Genomic DNA, 19,665 nt, shown 5'->3' with positions numbered 1-19,665 from the left:
CTTGCAGAGAATTTATTAGCTTGGGTTGACAATGTTGGGTGGGTCAAAGAGAAGAAAGATCTTCAAGGTAATGTTGGAACTTCTGCAGCAGGCATTGATGCAGTTTTGCATGACAATGAGTCCTTAAATATAACATACATGGAATTATTCAGACCTGTTTGTCAGCAGTGGCATCTTATGAAGCTACTGGAAATTGCAAAAACGGGTGCTACTTCCTGTGCAGCAGCAAACGATAAAAAATATTTGGGGAAGTTGGAGTTGCTCGATATTGCATATTTTTACTCTTATATGCTTAGAATATTTTCAGTCTTCAATCCTATGGTTGGATCCTTGCCTGTCCTCAACTTGCTATCTTTTACTCCTGGGTATCTTTTGAATCTATGGGGAGAACTGGAAAATTCCATTTTCCCTGAAAATGGTCACATTGCTGAAGATAATTGTCTGCGCACTAGTAAAAGTTCAGTAAACAAAAAAGATGGAATTTTGGATAAAAGACAAAAACAAACCAGCAAGGATGGAGCTAATAAATTGGTCAATGCGCTACATAAATTTACTGGAAAGTCACAGGCGGGGCCTAATTATATGGATACTGCTGATGGGCAAGTAGATGAGGAATCTTCTGATGTTTGGACTATCGAATCTTTGAGGTATGTTCCACAAGGAATTTCAAAAGATTTGTCGTGTCTGCTTCATCTCTTCTGTGCTGCCTATTCACACCTGCTGCTGGTACTTGATGACATAGAATTCTATGAGAAACAGGTAAACTGGTTCAAAGGCTTTTCTGAACATTTGGAGTATGAGAATTATATTTAATTTGAGCATTTTGTGAAATGAGTTAGGTTCCATTCACGCTGGAGCAGCAGCGAAGAATCGCAGCAATGCTCAATACTCTGGTGTATAATGGCTTAAACCATGATACAGGTCATCAGAATAGGCCTCTTATGGATTCTGCAATTAGATGCTTGCACATGATGTATGAAAGGGACTGTAGGCACCAATTTTGCCCCCCTGTTCTGTGGCTTTCACCTGCTAAAAGAAGCAGGCCCCCAATTGCAGTAGCTGCCAGAACTCATGAAGTATTGTCAGCTAATATGAGATCAGATGAATCCTTAACTGTTTCTAGCTTGGGTTCTGTGGTCACCACTACTCCCCATGTCTTTCCATTTGAAGAGAGGTTAGCACATCCACTTTCATGGATTCAACACCGCTATTTTGTTCACTGCTGACAATTGAAAAAGTAATTTACAAATATTGCAGTGTCATCTAAGATACCTTCTTACTATTTTTTTTCTATGAATACATGATAGATTATTATTTAAAATGATTGAATCTGCCATAAATAATTTTTCGTAGTCAATGGGAAACGGACCATGTTACTCCAAATCAAACTTTTTGACAGTCTATGAGACTATGACTGGCTGTAAACCTTACAGCAGAGAACTCTCTTTCTGTGTCTTTGCAGATGCTGACCCAGCACATGTGCACAAATGTGCCTGAGTATGTGTGCCATGATCACATTTATTTGTGTTTGTGGGTTATCTGAGGCGAATGGGTATGCTTGTGATGGTGGTGGTAGAGGAAATTGAGGATAGGGGAGGGGCATGTGGAAGGCTACGCCTGTTGCATTTGTCTAAATGTATTTTTGTTAACTTATTACCCTTAGATTCTGAAGTTTGAGGACCATCCATATTTTCCCCTCTGAAAATTATTTTATTTTATGTGATAACTTCCGTTTTTACTTGTTAATTCTCATCTCTTCTCTTTTCCTTTTCTCCTATCCTGGTGTCGGTCAAGATTTTAGTGCAAACTCATTTCTTCAAGAACTGCCTTTTTTTCTGTGACATACACACACTCACACATATTATCAACTATTACATCACCTGTTTCCAATATTTTACATTTTAGATTTTCATAATATCTATTGATATAAACAGACTAAAGTTCCACGTCTGATTATCTGGAGAGTAAGAGGTGACTTCTAGATATTCTTTTACAGTGAATGATTTTTTAAACTTTCTAGCTCATTAAGACATAGTATCCAGTTTTACTTTTGTTTAACGAAGCCAAAGAGTGTTTAATTTATTTTCTGTCTTGCCAGAGTTGAAATGTTTCGAGAGTTCATTAGTATGGATAAAGTCTCTCGAAAAATGGCTGGTGATGTGGCGGGACCTGGTTCACGGTCCATTGAGATAGTAGTTCGCCGGGGTCATATTGTTGAAGATGGCTTTCGGCAATTAAATTCCCTTGGATCAAGGTTGAAGTCATCTATTCATGTTTCATTTGTAAGCGAATGTGGCCTTCCAGAAGCTGGGCTGGACTATGGTGGGCTATCAAAAGAGTTTTTGACTGATATATCAAAATCAGCTTTTGCTCCTGAGTAAGTTTGACATGTATATGATGTTATTCTTGATCATTTGTATTACCATATGCTCATCCAAAATACATATGTTTGTTATTTATTCAGTTTTTCTTATTCGTTCTATATTTCTAAGTTAGGTATGGGCTATTTTCCCAAACCTCAACTTCAGACAGGCTCCTGATCCCTAATGCTGCCGCAAGATATCTAGAGAACGGTATCCAGATGTTTGAGTTCCTTGGGAGAGTTGTTGGTAAAGCACTTTATGAAGGGATATTACTTGATTATGCCTTTTCACATGTTTTTGTGCAAAAGTTGTTAGGCCGATATAGCTTCCTTGATGAGCTGTCAACACTTGATCCAGAGCTCTACCGGAATCTAATGTATGTCAAGGTAAATCTTTCTGATGACAAACATTGTCATTGTTTGTCTATTTCCTATTTGCCCGTTCTTGGCGATAGCATACCTAGTCTACTTGTGATGCTGATAATGTTACTGATATGTGATGTGTGAGAATTTTTATTCCGAACCAACTATCGTAGATGAGACTGCTTTGTATGTGGAGTTGATTGCTAGGAAACCAGGTTTTAACAAAATGAATTTGATATGAAATGTTGATGTGGCTGACTGGAGAAGCTGGTATTAAAAATTTGCATGCTTATAGGAGTAAGTAGCCCCAGTAGTGACAAGATGAAAATATTATCAGCTTAGCTTTGGATTGGACAATTGACAGTGTGTGGTGAGAAGATCTGTATTCATTTGTTTTCAGCACAATTTAAGAGATAAGAAGTAGATGATTATATGATTGGTGGTTTGAATTATTGAGACCAGGATTTTATTGTTTGCTTGCATTGTTGGATTAAGTCAGAGGTCGAAAGAATAGGAGAGAAATTAGGATATTGACATATTGTAGTTGCTTCTTTGAGGAATTTGTGAAATCTTTTCTAGCATGTATGTGAGATAGTAGTTGTTCTTATACGAAACTTGTTTGTTTAATACTAAAAAATTCCAACGTCATTCTTACGAGTTCAATAGGTCCATAAATGGGGAGTAGTGTTGGACCCATTACTTTCTAATCCGGAAATTTATGATATAATATCCCAAGTAGGTGACCTAGGAATTTGTGCTCTTGACCTCTTGTTTAGAACCAAAGGCCTTAGTCTCTTGGCCAACCTTTGGGGTCATATTTCCTTTATAGTCTTATGTGTTGAGAAGTCAAAGCACATTGCTATCAAAAGAGAATAAAGAAGATTAACAGACAGGGAGTGCTAAGAATCTCTAGGGTTTCTATCACTTGCAAAGAGTGTCTAAAGAAAAAGGAAGAGATAGTAAGATTAAAGAAGGCAAGTGAAAATAAGATAAAAAGAAAAAGTTAAAAAAAATAATAATAAGGCTGCTGTGAATCAGAGGAACAGTAAGTCTGAGCAGGTAGCGATGAAGTGAGCGAATGAATAATGGTTTTAGAAGAATTTAAGTAATATGTAATTAACAGGACCAGCATTTTATCATTTAAAAACTTCATGAATTGTGAGGCCCCACCTTTGCATCATCAGCTGGATTGTTAAAATTTTTTTAACTGTTTAATTCTTTTTAAGTGATATACTTAGCCTTCCTTATTTTTCTATGATATGGTATTTGTTCTGAAATATACTGTTGCATTGTTAGCTTGTGTAAGCATATTTACGCACTGAAGCTCCCCAAATTTTGAATTTTAAGGGTTTTTGCTGCTGCAGCATTATGATGGTGACGTCAAAGAACTGTGTCTGGATTTCACTGTCACAGAAGAGTCATTTGGTAAACGACATGTTATTGAGCTAAAACCTGGTGGTGGGGATACTAGTGTGACAAATGAGAACAAGATGCAATATGTTCATGCTATGGCTGATTATAAACTCAACCGGCAGGTATCTAAGTATTTTGTTTTGTGTTGAAATTTTGAAAATGTATCTTTGTTTTCTTTTCATCACTAGGATATAGAGCTGTATCTTCTCAAGTAATAAAATAATCACTTTTTTTAAAAAAATTTTTTTACGTTGAATCGCAGATTTTTCCCTTCTCAAATGCATTTTACAGAGGTTTAACTGATCTCATATCACCATCTTGGTTGAAGTTATTTAATGCAAGTGAATTCAATCAGGTATTTTCATTTAATAAGTGCAATAAGTGCTTTTCTTTTTCCCTGTCCGTCTATCATATTTTAGGACCGACTTTGTCATGATGCTGAATTTTGTTTGAATGGTTTACGCAACTATGTTTTTTGTTGATCAAATGCTGATCCAGATTGCTCTCTTCAGTTACTTTCAGGAGGAAGACATGACATTGATGTAGATGATTTGAGAAAAAATACACGGTATACCGGTGGCTATTCTGAAGGGAGTCGAACAATTAAACTCTTTTGGGAGGTATTGCACCCCTTTAAAGGAGTTAAATAACAGAATTCGTTTTATTTTGGGCTTCTATTCACCAAAAAGGGGAAAAGTAAAAATGTTTCTTTATGTAGGCTACAAGTACAAGTTCAGCTTCTGTGCCACCAGTGGCTTCTAGATTGATGATCGTTTTAACTTTACACAACCTTTAGCTGATATAAATTATTTATAGCTGTTATATGCTTGCATGGAGACACCTATTCTTCTGTTTAGAGAAACAATACAAATCTGGTTTTCCTCAATTTATCATTATCCCATGCAACAAATTTGTAGATTCTGTTTAACTGAGGATATTTACTTCAAAATTTCATTGTCTAGATTCAGAGTTTTTGTGAAGTATTCTGACTATATGATGCAGGTTGTTGAAGGATTTGAACCAAAAGAACGATGTATGCTGCTTAAATTTGTGACAAGTTGCTCTCGAGCTCCATTGCTTGGATTCAAACACTTGCAGCCATCTTTTACAATTCACAAGGTATGTCCTTTCTTACATTGTCAAAGCAATTATATTAACTTTTATTTTTTAAAATGTCTACTATCTTATTCCTTTGTTTTATCTGTGGGAGAGGAGAAACTATGTTGATGCTAGTTGAATGTTAATCTGGGGGAAAACGCCTGGCTGGTTACCAGGCATTGGATGTGACCTTTTAAATGAAAATATCTATTAAATTGTTTCGACGTTTTGGATAATGGGTAGGGGAGGGGACATGTATACATTAAATGAATCCTTGCCTTTTTCTTCTTTTAACACTCTCCAGTTTGGTCGGACTGTTTAGGTTGCATGTGATTCGTCGCTTTGGGCAGTCATTGGCGGACAGGATGTAGAACGGCTTCCGTCGGCTTCTACATGCTACAATACTCTCAAGGTACTGTTACTTGTTTAATGATTAGGAAAAAGAACAACGATATTTCAGATTGGCACTGTTATCTCTAATCTCATGTTCATGTTTTTCTTGTTTTGCTGGGTGCTTGCAGCTTCCTACATACAAGCGTTCAAGCACTTTGAAAGCAAAACTTCTTTATGCAATCAGTTCCAATGCTGGGTTTGAACTTTCTTAGGGATCTGACTATTTCTGCTTCAGGTGAATGAATTTGTCATGCACTTCTTGTCCCTGAATCCTTACTTCTACTCTCAACTGAAAACGCTTCTGATTGCTACTGATCGCAAAGACTGTAAAAAAAAAAAAATCTGTCATGTGGAATTACCACAAAGTACAAACATCATTTATTCATTTTCTTATGCATACTCTGTTAGGGTTGTGAGACCACTTTTGAGAGAATAAATGAGAACTTTTCATCATGTTCTTGAAAGGAACTCATTTAAAAAATAGTTTGTTAATAATAAATTATTTCTTCATGATTAAATAATTATATATGAATAACGGATGAAAAAGCAACACTTGTTTGGAGATAGTAAAAAGGTCTTCCCCAATGTTCTTCAAATTTGCTTCTTTGGGTTATAAGAAACATTGTAATTTCACAAAGTAGCTTGTGTAAGCAGTAAATTAGCTCATTTTGATCGAGGAATTAGGTTGTAGATTCTCATTGATAAAATTGTCTGCAAATTAGAACCTTAACTAGAATTTGATGAAGTTAATCATAACTTGTTCGTTATCTTTCCACAACTTGCATGAAATTGCAATCATCAGCAAGAATTAGAAGAAACAGAGTGCTTATAATGCTTCCTTAACCATCTTATTGATCCTACATAAAAGGAAGGGAGAAATAACTAGTGGCCCCTCTCAGATATACAGCCGAGGAGGCTTTACAAACATAACGTTATGAGTTTCAGGACAGTCTCACTGAAACTGCCAAACTACCTATGCATTTTTTATAAGATTAAAATATAACAAGATAATAAATGAGACGGACCAAATCATTTTCAAGAGATGAGATCAAATCCCTGTTCAAGTAGATCACCAGCCAAAACTTTGTTTGCAGCTTCAGAGGGATGGAATCCATCCCAAAACACATATTCTGTAGCACTGGAGCATGTACCGATTGATCTAGCATTGCAAAGCACAGAGGTTTCCACTGTTCCTGTTCCACAGCAAGCCCTTCTTGATTCAAAGAACCCTGTAATATAAATACAATACCACAGGAAACGAACGAGGGTATCAGTCTCTGTACCAGCGATTTATTACTTAAATTTGAAGCAAATCAATTTTTTTTGCTTGCAAGGCTGGACAGAGGGTTCTTTCGCTTTGTTATACAAAATATTTATCCCTTCTGTTAGAGCAAACATAAATATTTTTTCCTTAAATTAAAAAACTTGTTAAAGCTACGAACCATAAATCTTAAATAAATAAAAGGCCATGATAATTTTGAGTCTATCATGATAAGTTTATTAAAAGACCACGAGAATTTTATTTTAAAGAAAAAAAATTAAACCTGGATTATTTATGCATGACATGCGGACTAACTACTTGCAGAACTGGTACATACCGCTGTCACTAGGGCTGGTGATCAGATTCAGTAGAGGCTGATAGATATCAAAGACCACAAGTTTCAGACCAGGGAGCTTATTCTTGAGGCTCTGGGATGTAATATTCAGTTTGTTGTTGAATGAAATGGCATCTTGGTTTAACCTGGCAACACACTGGCTACTTCCTGCACCAAATAGAGTGATGGCTGCAGGCAGACACCCAGTGGGAGGTAGGCTCGTCACCCCTAATCTCCTAACTCCCAATCCATAAAGATTCTGCCAGAGAGAAAAGTAATATGTGTGTTTATGTAAATATTGTTCTGAACTTCTGTGCATATTCATGTTCGGGATGCAATCAGATACGTAATCCATAACTCATACCGCATCATTCTTGGCAATATGCATAACCCTGTCTGAACATATACATTTTCAGCACGATTTGTAAAGGTTCATACGGGACATAGAGTTAGAAGATACCTGAACAAAACTCGAGTAGGATCTCATGAGCATGTCGGAGAAACGATCAGGCGAGTAGACTCTGTTAAGGAGGGGATTGATGTAGTAGTTCTGAATAAAATCACTGCTCCCTGCACTCAAAAGATGGACTCCACCAGAGAATATGGCATTGGCCTTTTCTTTTCCTACCATACTCACTACTTTGTTTTGATACTCCTTGTAGTAGTTCAGTTGCTGAGTCAATGGAATGGCACGCTGCAGAACCAACAAAACTTAGTCATATTAGGACATTACAGATGCGCTAGAAGGAGAAGCATAGTTCAGGATCTTATGTTTTACATATAACTGGGCGGTGCGGTCGTACAAGCCAGAAGCAGCTGAAGCAAAGTTGACTCCAGATAAGAGTATGTTCCCTTTGGCTTCTTGGCTTAGGTAAGCTGGTGGATATGAGGTGAAGCCGAGGTATTCAGCTGTAGACAAGTAATCAAATATAACATGAGAGAGTGGGAAAGAAGACAGTGACGAGACAGCGTGGAAGTTGGTTATTGAGAATATTTACCCGTGAAGTCGGTGGCTAATTTTCCATTACAGAATCTGCCAGTTGGTCTGTGAGTGACAAAGTCTCTTCCATAAGGAGGGAAGTTGGCCTTGATAAGTGTACTGAGGTTATTGTTGTTTCCTACGTCAACAATTGAATCCCCAAATATGATTAATGCAGGAACAAGAGGCTGCCCATTACCCACTGAAACAACCACCACAAGAAAGATAAAGGAAACCAAAAGCCTCATTTTCTTTGTTCTTCAAACACAAGAAAGTAAAAGAGAGAAGCAAAATTGTAGTGAATGAGGTGAAGAGGAAGGCGGTGGCGTGGGGAAGAATTTAATAATGGGAGCCAATGCGATGGTCAAAGTGATAATCAAGTGTCTGAAGATAGCATGGTTCCAATAAAGCTGAACATTTCCTGGAAAGGATGCATGTTTAGCACCTCATAAAGGCCATGAATTCTGTCCTCTATGTTATTCTATCTTTATTAGGCTAACCAAAAGTGTTATTGTTTTGTTCAGAAAATTTATCAATTCTGAATTTGCTTTGGGGGAGGTGACGAAACACTCGGTTAAAGTTTGAGGATTTGAGCTACTTTATAAGAGTGAAGATTGCTTGTTTTGTCCATAACAAACTCACGTTATACACAATGTGCCTGGCATCGTGCCTTGAACAAATTGTACTCATAAATTCTTCCCAACAATTACTAAAGATTTTGACCCAAGAAAAGATATGTAAATCCAAGAATTTGTTAAAATTTTCTTGGATAAGTGCGTAGGCTACCAAGGTAAGCATAACATACATCTTACTTTGTTTAGTAGTCACGATTTGGATGAGTGCTTCATACAATTTAATGTATATAAAATTATAGTCCCAGTATATGTAGTTGTAATTGTCTGCTGAAATAAGTGTAATTGTAATTGTCACTGAAATATTAGTGTAAATATTTGTTTAAAAAATAAACCACAGTGCGAAGAAGATTCTTTGCCATTTGTCTACAATGCAAAAATGTTACAAACCAAAGTATTTATAGTGCCCAAAACCCGAACTGTCTTTATTTCTATGGACGTTGTGGTGCCGTGAGGCAAAATTTTCAAAATAACACAACTAGGTTTTCGACCAAATTTTGTTTTGAAAACAAACTTTGCAAGTTAATAGTTATTGCTCCCAGACAGAGGAAATATCCAAATCAAAACCACCGTCGGGTTGCTCAGATAATCCAATAATTAGACAGGAATTGCATAATTTCCAATTTCAAACTGATACCTACAGTAGCAACGCGCACAAAAAATAAACACTAATAAATGGAATTATTTTTGTCAACAGCTCAAATGATACAAATCGTATCGACAAAAATCACTAACCCAATGAAATCTTCAGGAGGAGCTACGATCTAAATGTAGAACTTCACTAAAAGCTCAAAGCCCATCAGGCTCAAGTTTTCATAGGTAGTGAAGTACATTATGCTGAAGATCAAAAGTCAAACATTAGATGGAACAGTCGTAGAACTAGAAAGGCACCGCCTCTTCCCGAGAGCAGATGACACCATAATATTATTAAATACAAACTAGGAGGGAATACCATCTCACGAGTGAAGACGTGATTCCCGTCTTCTCGACTAATTAAGGGTATCTAGATTCTAGAGGCCCTTCGCTTTTCCTCTTCCTCTCTTCCTTTCTCTCTCTGACTAATTGAGCGTGTCTACTTGTGCAATCCAACTGAGCTAATATCACACAACAAGCTCTAATCAGTGCATCAAAAGCTCGAAGTTGTTGTCATCAGTTACAACTGCATAATCATATCCAAGCCTGTTGGCACGACCGTGAAACTCAGCCAGCTCATTCTCTGGAACCTGGATTCCTACTAATATGTTGGCACCAGTTTCACCCTGTTGCAGGTTGCAGGTTGCAGGAGAAATGTCACGATCGATCATTGAAAATTGAATAAACTAAAATTTATTGAACAAAAAAGTGTTCAGATGCACACCTGACCACGGTAATGGAACAAGCTAATATTCCAACGCGGACTGAAAGCATCCAAGAACTTCATCAAAGAACCAGGCCGCTCAGGGAAAATAAAACGACAAAGGACCTCGTTTTCAACACTTAATCTGCCCCCCATCTGAAAGAAAACCAGAATGATTCGAACTCAAGTCATAATGCAGCCAACAAGAAAGATTGTTCACTATGCGAACAAATGATAAAAGAGGGTCACTTCTGCTTTCTCGTGTTTGAAGGATGGCCGGGTTGTTTTATTATTATTTGATAATTATTTATTGCATTGTTATGAAATAATACTTGGGCATTGGGCATTGGGCATTTACTGTGGGGATCTCTCACATAAACACGAGTAATATAAGGACAAGTTGAGAGGAGCAGGAGACAACCAGGAAACATGAAAGAGCATCTCAGCTGCCGCTGTTGGGACACAATTAGTAAATAACTACTCTATCAGTAGTCACCCGAAGTATTTTTATTCCCTCTCAAATGAAAGGGAAAAGTAATGATCGATCTATTGTTCTCGTGATTGATCATCTAATTTAAAATTTTCACTTGCAAGTGCATGGTACTCTTTCATCAAGCAACCAAGAAATCAATTAATGGACATAACAAGAATTAGAATCCACATAACATGGGTGTTATTTAGCACTAGAGAACATACTCAATTTTCAAAGCACTTGAACAAGAAGGAATAATTAGATCCTGGATATAACCAGACAAGGGATGGTCAAGTGCGACAAAATTTTAAAGCAAATAATCCAATTTTTCTAGGAATATGGGGCGTCTACAATAGAACATAACACCATTTCTTCTCTAAATTAGAGAGCCTTTCCATTCAGAACTTCACAGAGCTCTTTTTCAAGCTTCAATAAAAAGAAAAAGAACCTCTTTCAAGATTTCTATGGACATGTTAAGCAGTTAATATTTCAGAGACAATGAAGCATCTATAATAGAATATAAAACCACCTTTAACACTAAATTAGAGAGCCTTTCCATTCAGAGCTTTGCAGAGCTCCTTTTCAAGCTTCAATGAAAACAGAAAGAACCTCTTTCAAGATTTTGTTATACTCGGGTCCATTTTTGCAGGGATTGTACGGCCCAATTAATTAAGATTATGGTGGAGAGTCAGCAGCCAAAATGCAACTGTAAGTTCAAATAAAAATCACAAACATTGAAAGCACATCATTGACCTTAGTAACCAAACATTAGCTCGCTCGACCAATGAAATTTTTTTAACACAATTCCTCATAGTTTCTTAATAACGATGCACAAAAATTTAAACTAACATTCTCATGTTGGACAAAAAGAATCACAGAATAGAGAAAATAGAGATTCAAGATAGAAGTCATAAATTGGAGAGAGGAAGTAGAGAGAATGAGAAAGCAGAATAAGACACAGTTTGGTGAGGTGGAATATAGAGAGAAGCAGAACAGAAGATGAGAAAAGCAAGAAATATAATCAAGACATCATTATTTTACTCATTCACGAGCTTTCAAAAGAAATACATTTAAGGCGTAGTCTAAAAGATAAACCTAATTTATCTATTAGGCTTAACATAATGGATAATCAACATCTTATTCAAATAAGAGAAACCTAATCATATTGGTTTAACTTAGAAAAGATACTTGATAAAAGAGTTTAAAGTGCTATTACCAAATATCTCAGGTGATCTTTAACCAAGTCACTTTGTGTGAGATTGTAGGTTTTAAGTTGAGAAGACTCCATTCGCTCTTGCATTGCTTCAAGTTCAGCAACCGTGTGAACGCCAACACTACATACAACATCCAGATGATGTTTAATGTTTTTTCGGTTAAGAAACCACCAAAGTGCAGTTATAGATTAGTAGGAATTTCCAAATTATTCAGAAAAAAAAAAAAACAAAAACAAAAATTATCTGGATTCTGAAGGTCTGAGTATTAGTAGACAAAAATATACCAGGAATAATTTTAATTAACAGAAGGATTGAGTACTTTTTTATTGTTGATACAGAAGGAAAATCACTAACCTGTAGAGAACCACAGCTGCTTTATCAGAACTAAATCGGTATTTGAACTCAGTGATATTCATAGGCCCCAACTGCCAACCATCATGATTTACAGTTCAAAACAAGACCTTTAGCTTGAGGAATTTAGAGAGTTTGTTTAGGTATGTTAACTTACAAGTTCACAAAATTGTTTGAAACTCCCGGACTGCTCTGGCATGACAGTTGCAAACACAGCTTCCTGTTGCCTACCAACATTGGCAAGTTCTGTCACCACCCTCAGTTTATCAAAGTTCATGTTTGCTCCACTGGTTATTGCTACAACATTTTTTCCGCTAAGGCCATAATATTTACAATATGCTTTGGCTCCAGCAAGGGCAAGGGCACCTGCAGGTTCTAAAATGCTCCTTTTCTCCTCAAACATGTCCTGCAAACCAGAATTGACATTTGTTAAGCAACAGGGGCCGAAACTTCTATATTCCAGTATGCACACTCCATGCATATGTGCTTGCCCTTGTTATGTAACTTCTTATAGAAAGAAAAAGAGATTCATCTCATGATGGCCATCATTTCAGATGAAGATGGCCATCGTTTCAAATGAAATGCTTTTCTTATTATAGAGGCACGGCTTACAAACGAACCATAAGATTTTTCATTTCAACAAAATAAACACTGACAACAACTGGGGTTGGGGAGGGTTGGTGTTGAATGGAGACTGAGAAGCTTTATTCTATTTTCCCAAGTGTAAAACCCTCACTTAAAAAAGAAAAAATAATTTAAAAAAAACTAACAAAGAGAGGGGCAAATGCATGTAAGCTCCAAAACCTGAAAGAAGCTGTACCTTTATGGAGGCACAAATGGCATCGCGGCTTACAAGAACTACACCATCTACCAATTCCTTGCATATGCGGAAGGTTTCTTCACCAACCTCTTTAACAGCTACACCATCTGCAAAACCACCAACATGGTCCAACATCACTCTCTCACCATGATGTAGAGATAATGCCATTGCATTTGCATCATAGGGCTCCACTCCAATAATTTTCACCTGCATCAACAATATCACATTCAGTGGCCTAGATGGATGGTCTAATTTCGTAAGCAACAGGCAGCAAAAGGAAAATTCAAATAAAATGGCAGAAAAACAATATCTTGATTTGCCACGCCCTCTGAAATAAAACTTTCCCTAAAACCATTTTCAACAGAAATTCGGATCTATAAGATCATAATTCATATTCAACAGATGAATATGGAAAGTGAGCAGGGGTTGGGGAGTGGCTCAGAATATAAAAAGGATTCTAGTAAAACGGATGAATTGAGAGCGTCCAAGAAAAATTTATAAATATGATATATGATTGGATAATTTATGAGTAGCAAGTAATGATCAAGTCAGTGAAAAATGAGAAATTCACAAAGTGGGGACCTAAAAACTGAATGTCTAAGGGTAGTGGAGTGGAGAGAGATTTGATATGGATTACTAAAAGATGAATATCTTGTGAGGTCTAGAGGCTTGGGAGCAATCCGAATCCTGCTGACTCCAGCATTAAGGATCAAGATTATAGTTGAGAATAACAGAACCAAAATTTCAGAAAGTATTATATGGTGGAAAGTAGCAATCTTTTTGTTTCAAACAAAATCAAAAGGTCATTGTCTTATGTGTTAAAGGTAAACCATATCAACAACTCAAGCCCATATCCATATTGTTCTTTCAAGTAAAATCAAAGGTGGTAACTAGTATAGAAAAGTTGCACAAATTTGTGTTATGATACATTTGCCAAAATGAAAGATTATAAAGGTTGCATTACCCAAGCCCAATCAAGCTAGACTAAACACCAAGTAAAGATGTTCAACAAGCCAAGGTCTATTCATGCTCAGCATAGAAACATCTAAATTAGTCCATTTCAATTTCTACTCAGGTGACAATGAGTTAAGCGTCCAGCTGAAACCAATGACACTTCAATTTAAAAAATCTCCTAAGGATGAGAAGCAAAATTATATATATTTATTGTTTAGCCTAACAGCTACCCCAATCCCCTCCCAACCCATGTTAGCAAGGTCGAACTCCAGACCTCTTATTTTCAACACGAGATTTTACCCTCTTCACTAGACGGCATCCGCAAAAGCAAATTTACACACACACACACACATATAAAGGGAAAGAAAGAAGTTCAGCACTAAGGTCTTCAAACACTATCATCGAGTAGGAAAAAAGTTTCCAAACGGAGATTGCCAACAAATTCTTACACTATAACCAACAAACCTGTGTTGAAACTCTCTTTACATAAGCAGCAATGCCAGCAATTAGTCCACCACCCCCAACAGGCACAAAGATCGCATGCAATGGTTCTTGCATTTGACGTATAATTTCCATACCAACTGTTCCTTGCCCTATAATAACATCTGGGTGATCAAAAGGAGGAATAAATGTACGACCCTCTTCTCTGGCAAGGTTTTTAGCGTATGCCTGTGCTTCATCATATGAATCCCCTACAAGAACAACTTTGGCACCCAGTCTCTCAACCGATTGCCACTGTAGAATAAGATCATCATTAGATAACAAAGCACAGTTTCATTCCACAATCGGCACTAACAATGTCAAAAGAAAACGTACCTTGATTTCTGGTGTGGTAACTGGCATAACAATCACTGCATCACAGCCTAATGTCTTGGCAGACAATGCAACGCCTTGGGCATGATTTCCAGCTGATGAGCAGATAACTCCTCTTTGCAATTGATCCTTTGAAAGTTTGGACATCATGTTATATGCTCCACGGAGCTTGAATGAGAAAACCTATAAATCCAATTCGTCACATCCATAAATTAATTTGATAACATAAATATTTTCTCCTCAACAGATCAATTTGAATGAGAAAGTGCTGCTAATTGATTAATCAAAGCGATGACCACATTCTCACAGATAAGCTTTGTTTGCATCTAAACACACAAACCTTGACTTAGATTGAAATTCTAATTTTAAAGAACATCAAATGTTTAAATATAATATACCCAAAAATTCATATAGTTTGAATTTACTGTTTGGATTAAACTTGGAATATATTGTTCATTTTAGCATATATTTAGGGGAGATAATATTAAAAAAAGAATTGCTAATAAAAAATAATATCAATTTAAGTGTATTTCTGACAATTCCAAGGTCAAGTAGAATTCCAAGTCACAAAAACAAATGACCCCACTCCATCAAATATTAGGAGCTCATTAATCAAGTATCCAAGAGCAAACAACTAAAGAGGACGTAGATTTTTTCTGAAGGGAAAAAAAAAAAAAAAGAGCCAATGCATGAGTCAAACAAGAATGTTAAGAGATTGGAAAAATAGAGACAGCGGAATTAATCATACTGAAAATACTGAAGCTCAGTGAACTAAAGATTTATTTTAAGAAATACGAATGGATATTTAAAAAAACAAAAATAACTCTCATTTCTGGATTAGTAAATTCTTTTAAACTTAGATGAAGCTTAAAGTTGTTAAGGAAATTGAAAAATCATTAATTACTGAGAAATAAATACTTCCGGACCATTTAATTAAGCAAAACAAGAATTAAAATAAAATAAAAGTCACAAATTCAAAAAACATATGCTCATAATTATAGTAAAAACAAATAGGATGAGGTAACACTGAAGATTTCAAGCAGCATGTTATAGCATTTTATAAATAAATAAAAAGTATATACGTATAAAGAAAAAGAAAAGGAATAAAAGAACTTTACAGGTTGTAAATCTTCTCTCTTAAGCCAAAGATTAACGCCTAATCTCTCCGACAATTTTGGCGCGAACTGTAAGGGAGATTCAATGGCCACATCATAGACCTTTGACGAGAGTATGTTGGTCAAATAACTCATGGCATCGACAATGTTGTCTCCGTCCTTGGCGCCATCAACGTTCTCTGCACGGTCCGGTACGGACCCGAGATAACCGGATGGATACTGCAAAGAATTCGGCGAAACTTTCTGGGCAGTAGGAGGTGGCGGGGATTGAGAATGTAATGTAGTTTCGCGGGAAGAAACGGACGGCGTGATCTCCGCCGTCGGTTTGGACAGCGTGGCCCTGATTACTGGCATTTTAATTCGGACGGAGCCGTTCGAGAACGGTAGGGGCCGTTTGTTGCGGTACGGGCGGAACAGTGGAGAGGGAGGCGACCACAGTTGGAGCGACTCCATTGAGTCGGGTCGGGTCGGGAGCGGGGCGGGTCGAGGTTATGGCGGCTGCTCGATTGCAAATGTTTTCAAGAGAGGGGGACGAGAGAGAGAGAGCTAGGAGACTTTTGAAACGCCTGGTGTTTTCGCAACTTTATAATGGGGGGTGGCATTCGACAGTCGACACGACACAAATCAAATAGTAGTTTGGTAATTTTTTCATTCGGGATTTGGATTTGGAAACAGCTTCCTATGACAAAAAGACACGTGGAATGTCCGTGATACGAGTCAGTTGAACCCGAGCAAGGGGAGGTCTGAGTTGAAACGGCAGATTTGCAATTTTTTTTTTTTTTTTTAAAAAGGAAATAAAAAGGTCCGTGACCGAGGCCTGAACGGGGCTGTGGCTACTGGCTACATCTAACGAAGGTTAAACAAGGGGCTGTATGAAAGGTTATGATGCTGCCTGCCTAACACGTTTAAAAAATGGGATGAATTTCGTCTTTTTGGTCTTTGAGTTGGAAACGGGGCCGCCAAGAGCGAAACAAAATGTGGGGCATCATCACATACGCGAATAAATATATGGTAAGAGAGCAAAAAGAGTCGGGGTCAGACTACTATGCGTCTGCTGAATGCATGCATCAACTCGATGTGAAATATGTTGTCATATTTATCGGTCCACATGTCCATAATAGGCTTGGTAAAATCTGAGTCCGGTCCGGGTTTTGGTGTTGCCCGGGACCGGACCGGATGAGTGGACAAAAATCCCGGACCCGGGTTAAAATTTAATTTTTTGGGTGCGGGCCGGGCACAAACCCGGCACCACTCGGGTCCGGGTTTTTGGTCCGGGCTTAGAAACCCGCATATAGTAACTTAATAGTAATGGCAATATGGCATGCAATTCTCTCCTGCAGAAGAAGAGTTGGAGATGGTGGTTGAGAAAGTGGCGATGGAGAGTTGGAGACGGTGGCGCTGACGACGCAGTTTCTCTTGGCCCGGAAAGAAATCGAAAGAACTAAGAAACTGTTAGAGAGCTCTGAAAGCACAAGAGCTCGAGCACTTGGCGATCTTGAGAGGGCTAAAAAAACCATGCTCGAGTTGACCACCAAGCTCAAAGCTGTTAAGGACTCCAAGGAATCTGCAATCGCAGCTGCCGAACATGTCAGGAAGCAGGCCAAGCAACTCGAAGAGGCCAAATCCCAGAAAAATATCCCAGAAGCAGGCCTCACCTGCACGAACGACTCATTGTCACTGAGTCACAGCCGCACTGCCACTGGAGATGGAGCAACCGAGTAAAGCCGCGTGCCAAGCTGAGTCAGCAAACGAGAAGAGATGATGCCGACGAGCCACGGTGACAGTGGGTGGTGGTTGATGCCGAATGCCGACGGTGACGAGAAGAGATTATGTCGGTGACAACATTGCTGGCTTGTTGTTTATGCCTCTTTCAATCGGGAATTAGCCAATTAGGGATTTGGGTTTTGACATTTTTGTTTATATATATATATTTTTTAATTTAGAAACCGAGACCGGTTCCAGGTTCCGGGTTTTTGGTGTTGAACCCGGACCCGTGCCCGGAAATGGCCGGGTTTGAAATTCTTAAACCCGGACCCGCATTTTCAGTGCATGCGGTCCAGGTTTTTCCTGGACCGGATTGGCCGAGTCCAAGCCGGGTCCAGTCCAGACGGGTTTTTTTGACACCCCTAGTCCATAATACTGAAAGCAAACAGACCTATATATGTAACCGCAACCGGTTCGATTTACAAAGACGCCATCAGTCACAACAAACACTCGGTTAAGCCGAAGCCAAATAATAATAAGTTACGAGCACTTGAGAGAGTTTAATTTTGGTTCAACTAATCACATTATTATACTGTTTCATTAACTTGCAATTAAGGCAACAAACTATACAAGTAATTTTGGTTCATTAATTAAATGATTTTCATGGTTGTAAATTAATGATTTCATGTTTCATGTTTATTGTCTTAAGTTTCAAGTTTATTAATTAAATGATTTTCATGGTTGCAAGTTAATAATAACATGTTTCATATTTATTGCCCTAAGTTTCAAGTTCCTTTGGTTTCACGTTTAATGGTTATGGTTTCGTGTTTATTGGTCCATTAATTAAATGATTTTCATGGTTGCAAGTTAATGATCTCATGTTTCATGTTTATTGCCCTAAGTTTCAAGTCCATAATACTAAAAGCAAACAAACCTATATCTGTAACCGCAACTGATTCGATTTACAAAGACGCCATCAGTCACAACAAACATTCGGTTAAGCCGAAGCCAAATAATAATAAGTTACGAGCACTTGAGAGAGTTTAATTTTGGTTCAACTGATCACATTATTATACTATTTCATTAACTTGCAATTAAGGCAACAAACTATACAAGTAATTATGGTTCATTAATTAAATGATTTTCATGGTTGCAAATTAATGATCTCATGTTTCATGTTTATTGTCCTAAGTTTCAAGTTTATTAATTAAATAATTTTCATGGTTGCAAGTTAATGATAACGTGTTTCATGTTTATTGCCCTAAGTTTCAAGTTCCTTTGGTTTCACGTTTAATGGTTCATGTATCAAGTTAATGGTTATGGTTTCGTGTTTATGGGTCCATTAATTAAATGATTTTCATGGTTGCAAGTTAATAATCTAATGTTTCATGTTTATTGCCCTAAGTTTCAAGTCCATAATACTAAAAGCAAACGGACCTATATCTATAACCGCAACCGGTTCGATTTACAAAGACACCATCAGTCACAACAAATATTTGGTTAAGCCGAAGCCAAATAATAATAAGTTATGAGCACTTGAGAGAGTTTAATTTTGGTTCAACTAATCACATTATTATACTGTTTCATTAACTTGCAATTAAGGCAACAAACTATACAAGTAATTTTGGTTCATTAATTAAATGATTTTCATGGTTGTAAATTAATGATCTCATGTTTCATGTTTATTGTCCTAAGTTTCACGTTTATTAATTAAATAATTTTCATGGTTGCAAGTTAATGATAACATGTTTCATATTTATTGCCCTAAGTTTCAAGTTCCTTTGGTTTCACGTTTAATGGTTCAAGTATCAAGTTAATGGTTATGGTTTCGTGTTTATTGGTCCATTAATTAAATGATTTTCATGGTTGCAAGTTAATGATCTCATGTTTTATGTTTATTGCCCTAAGTTTCAAGTTCATTAATTAAATAATTTTTATGGTTGCAAGTTAATGATAACATGTTTCATGTTTATTGTTCTAAGTTTCAAGTTCCTTTGGTTTCACGTTTAATGGTTCAGGTATCAAGTTAATGGTTGATACATGAACCATTA

The 19,665-nt window shown here is 37.2% G+C and overlaps 3 protein-coding genes across 4 annotated transcripts in view; 1 reads left to right on the top strand and 2 right to left on the bottom strand.

Moving 5' to 3' along the window:
• The window catches only part of LOC18039957 (E3 ubiquitin-protein ligase UPL7), a 9,405-nt gene extending 3,435 nt beyond the window's left edge, over nt 1–5,970 (top strand). The window contains 10 exon segments of the mRNA XM_006430281.2: nt 1–759; nt 840–1,174; nt 2,099–2,377; nt 2,497–2,749; nt 4,090–4,260; nt 4,401–4,493; nt 4,651–4,758; nt 5,141–5,257; nt 5,559–5,648; nt 5,758–5,970. The exon segment at nt 1–759 is cut by the window's left edge and continues 15 nt beyond it. Of these exon segments, the coding sequence (XP_006430344.2) occupies nt 1–759; nt 840–1,174; nt 2,099–2,377; nt 2,497–2,749; nt 4,090–4,260; nt 4,401–4,493; nt 4,651–4,758; nt 5,141–5,257; nt 5,559–5,648; nt 5,758–5,841 (2,289 nt within the window). The 3' untranslated portion in view covers nt 5,842–5,970.
• A 341-nt stretch (nt 5,971–6,311) lies between these two features.
• Nucleotides 6,312–8,920, bottom strand: LOC18038644 (GDSL esterase/lipase At5g03810). Its single transcript, XM_006430280.2, has 5 exons — nt 8,223–8,920; nt 8,003–8,133; nt 7,685–7,918; nt 7,228–7,483; nt 6,312–6,858 (listed from the first exon to the last, which is right to left on the bottom strand). Exons 1-5 carry the CDS (start codon nt 8,449–8,451, stop codon nt 6,665–6,667), a joined length of 1,044 nt encoding a protein of 347 aa, XP_006430343.1. The 5' UTR covers nt 8,452–8,920; the 3' UTR covers nt 6,312–6,664.
• A 509-nt stretch (nt 8,921–9,429) lies between these two features.
• Nucleotides 9,430–16,646, bottom strand: LOC18038643 (threonine dehydratase biosynthetic, chloroplastic). 2 transcript variants are annotated; one of them, XM_006430279.2, is made up of 9 exons: nt 15,914–16,643; nt 14,799–14,978; nt 14,448–14,717; nt 13,029–13,235; nt 12,366–12,614; nt 12,212–12,282; nt 11,860–11,977; nt 10,193–10,327; nt 9,430–10,094 (listed from the first exon to the last, which is right to left on the bottom strand). In XM_006430279.2, the coding sequence occupies exons 1-9, from the start codon at nt 16,361–16,363 to the stop codon at nt 9,954–9,956; spliced, it is 1,821 nt and encodes a 606-aa protein (XP_006430342.1). In that variant the 5' UTR covers nt 16,364–16,643; the 3' UTR covers nt 9,430–9,953. The 2 variants fall into 2 exon arrangements, with proteins under 2 accessions (XP_006430342.1, XP_006430341.2); XM_006430278.2 differs by lacking the exons at nt 9,430–10,094; nt 10,193–10,327 and adding an exon at nt 10,348–11,349 and having other exon boundaries at nt 15,914–16,646.
• Between the last annotated feature and the right edge of the window lie 3,019 nt (nt 16,647–19,665).

The sequence above is a fragment of the Citrus clementina genome, unplaced genomic scaffold (assembly GCF_000493195.1).
Source record: "Citrus clementina cultivar Clemenules unplaced genomic scaffold, Citrus_clementina_v1.0 scaffold_6, whole genome shotgun sequence".
Taxonomy (NCBI): domain Eukaryota; kingdom Viridiplantae; phylum Streptophyta; class Magnoliopsida; order Sapindales; family Rutaceae; genus Citrus; species Citrus x clementina.
The sequence above is the reverse complement of the archived record's forward strand: the minus strand, read 5'-3'. Positions and strand labels throughout refer to the sequence as shown.

Bases quoted from the DNA above. Each gene is read 5' to 3' on its own strand.
- LOC18038644 (XM_006430280.2), bottom strand. From the start codon at position 8,451: ATGAGGCTTTTGGTTTCCTTTATCTTTCTTGTGGTGGTTGTTTCAGTG. The intron at 8,134-8,222 runs GTAAATATTCTC...ACTTGTCTACAG, and splicing joins ATTAGCCACCGACTTCACGG to CTGAATACCTCGGCTTCACC. The intron at 7,484-7,684 runs GTATCTTCTAAC...TCTCTCTGGCAG, and splicing joins CCTACTCGAGTTTTGTTCAG to AATCTTTATGGATTGGGAGT.
- LOC18038643 (XM_006430279.2), bottom strand. From the start codon at position 16,363: ATGGAGTCGCTCCAACTGTGGTCGCCTCCCTCTCCACTGTTCCGCCCG. The intron at 13,236-14,447 runs GTTTGTTGGTTA...TTGTTGATGCAG, and splicing joins TAAAGAGAGTTTCAACACAG to GTGAAAATTATTGGAGTGGA. The intron at 10,095-10,192 runs GTGTGCATCTGA...AACCTGCAACAG, and splicing joins TGTTCCATTACCGTGGTCAG to GGTGAAACTGGTGCCAACAT.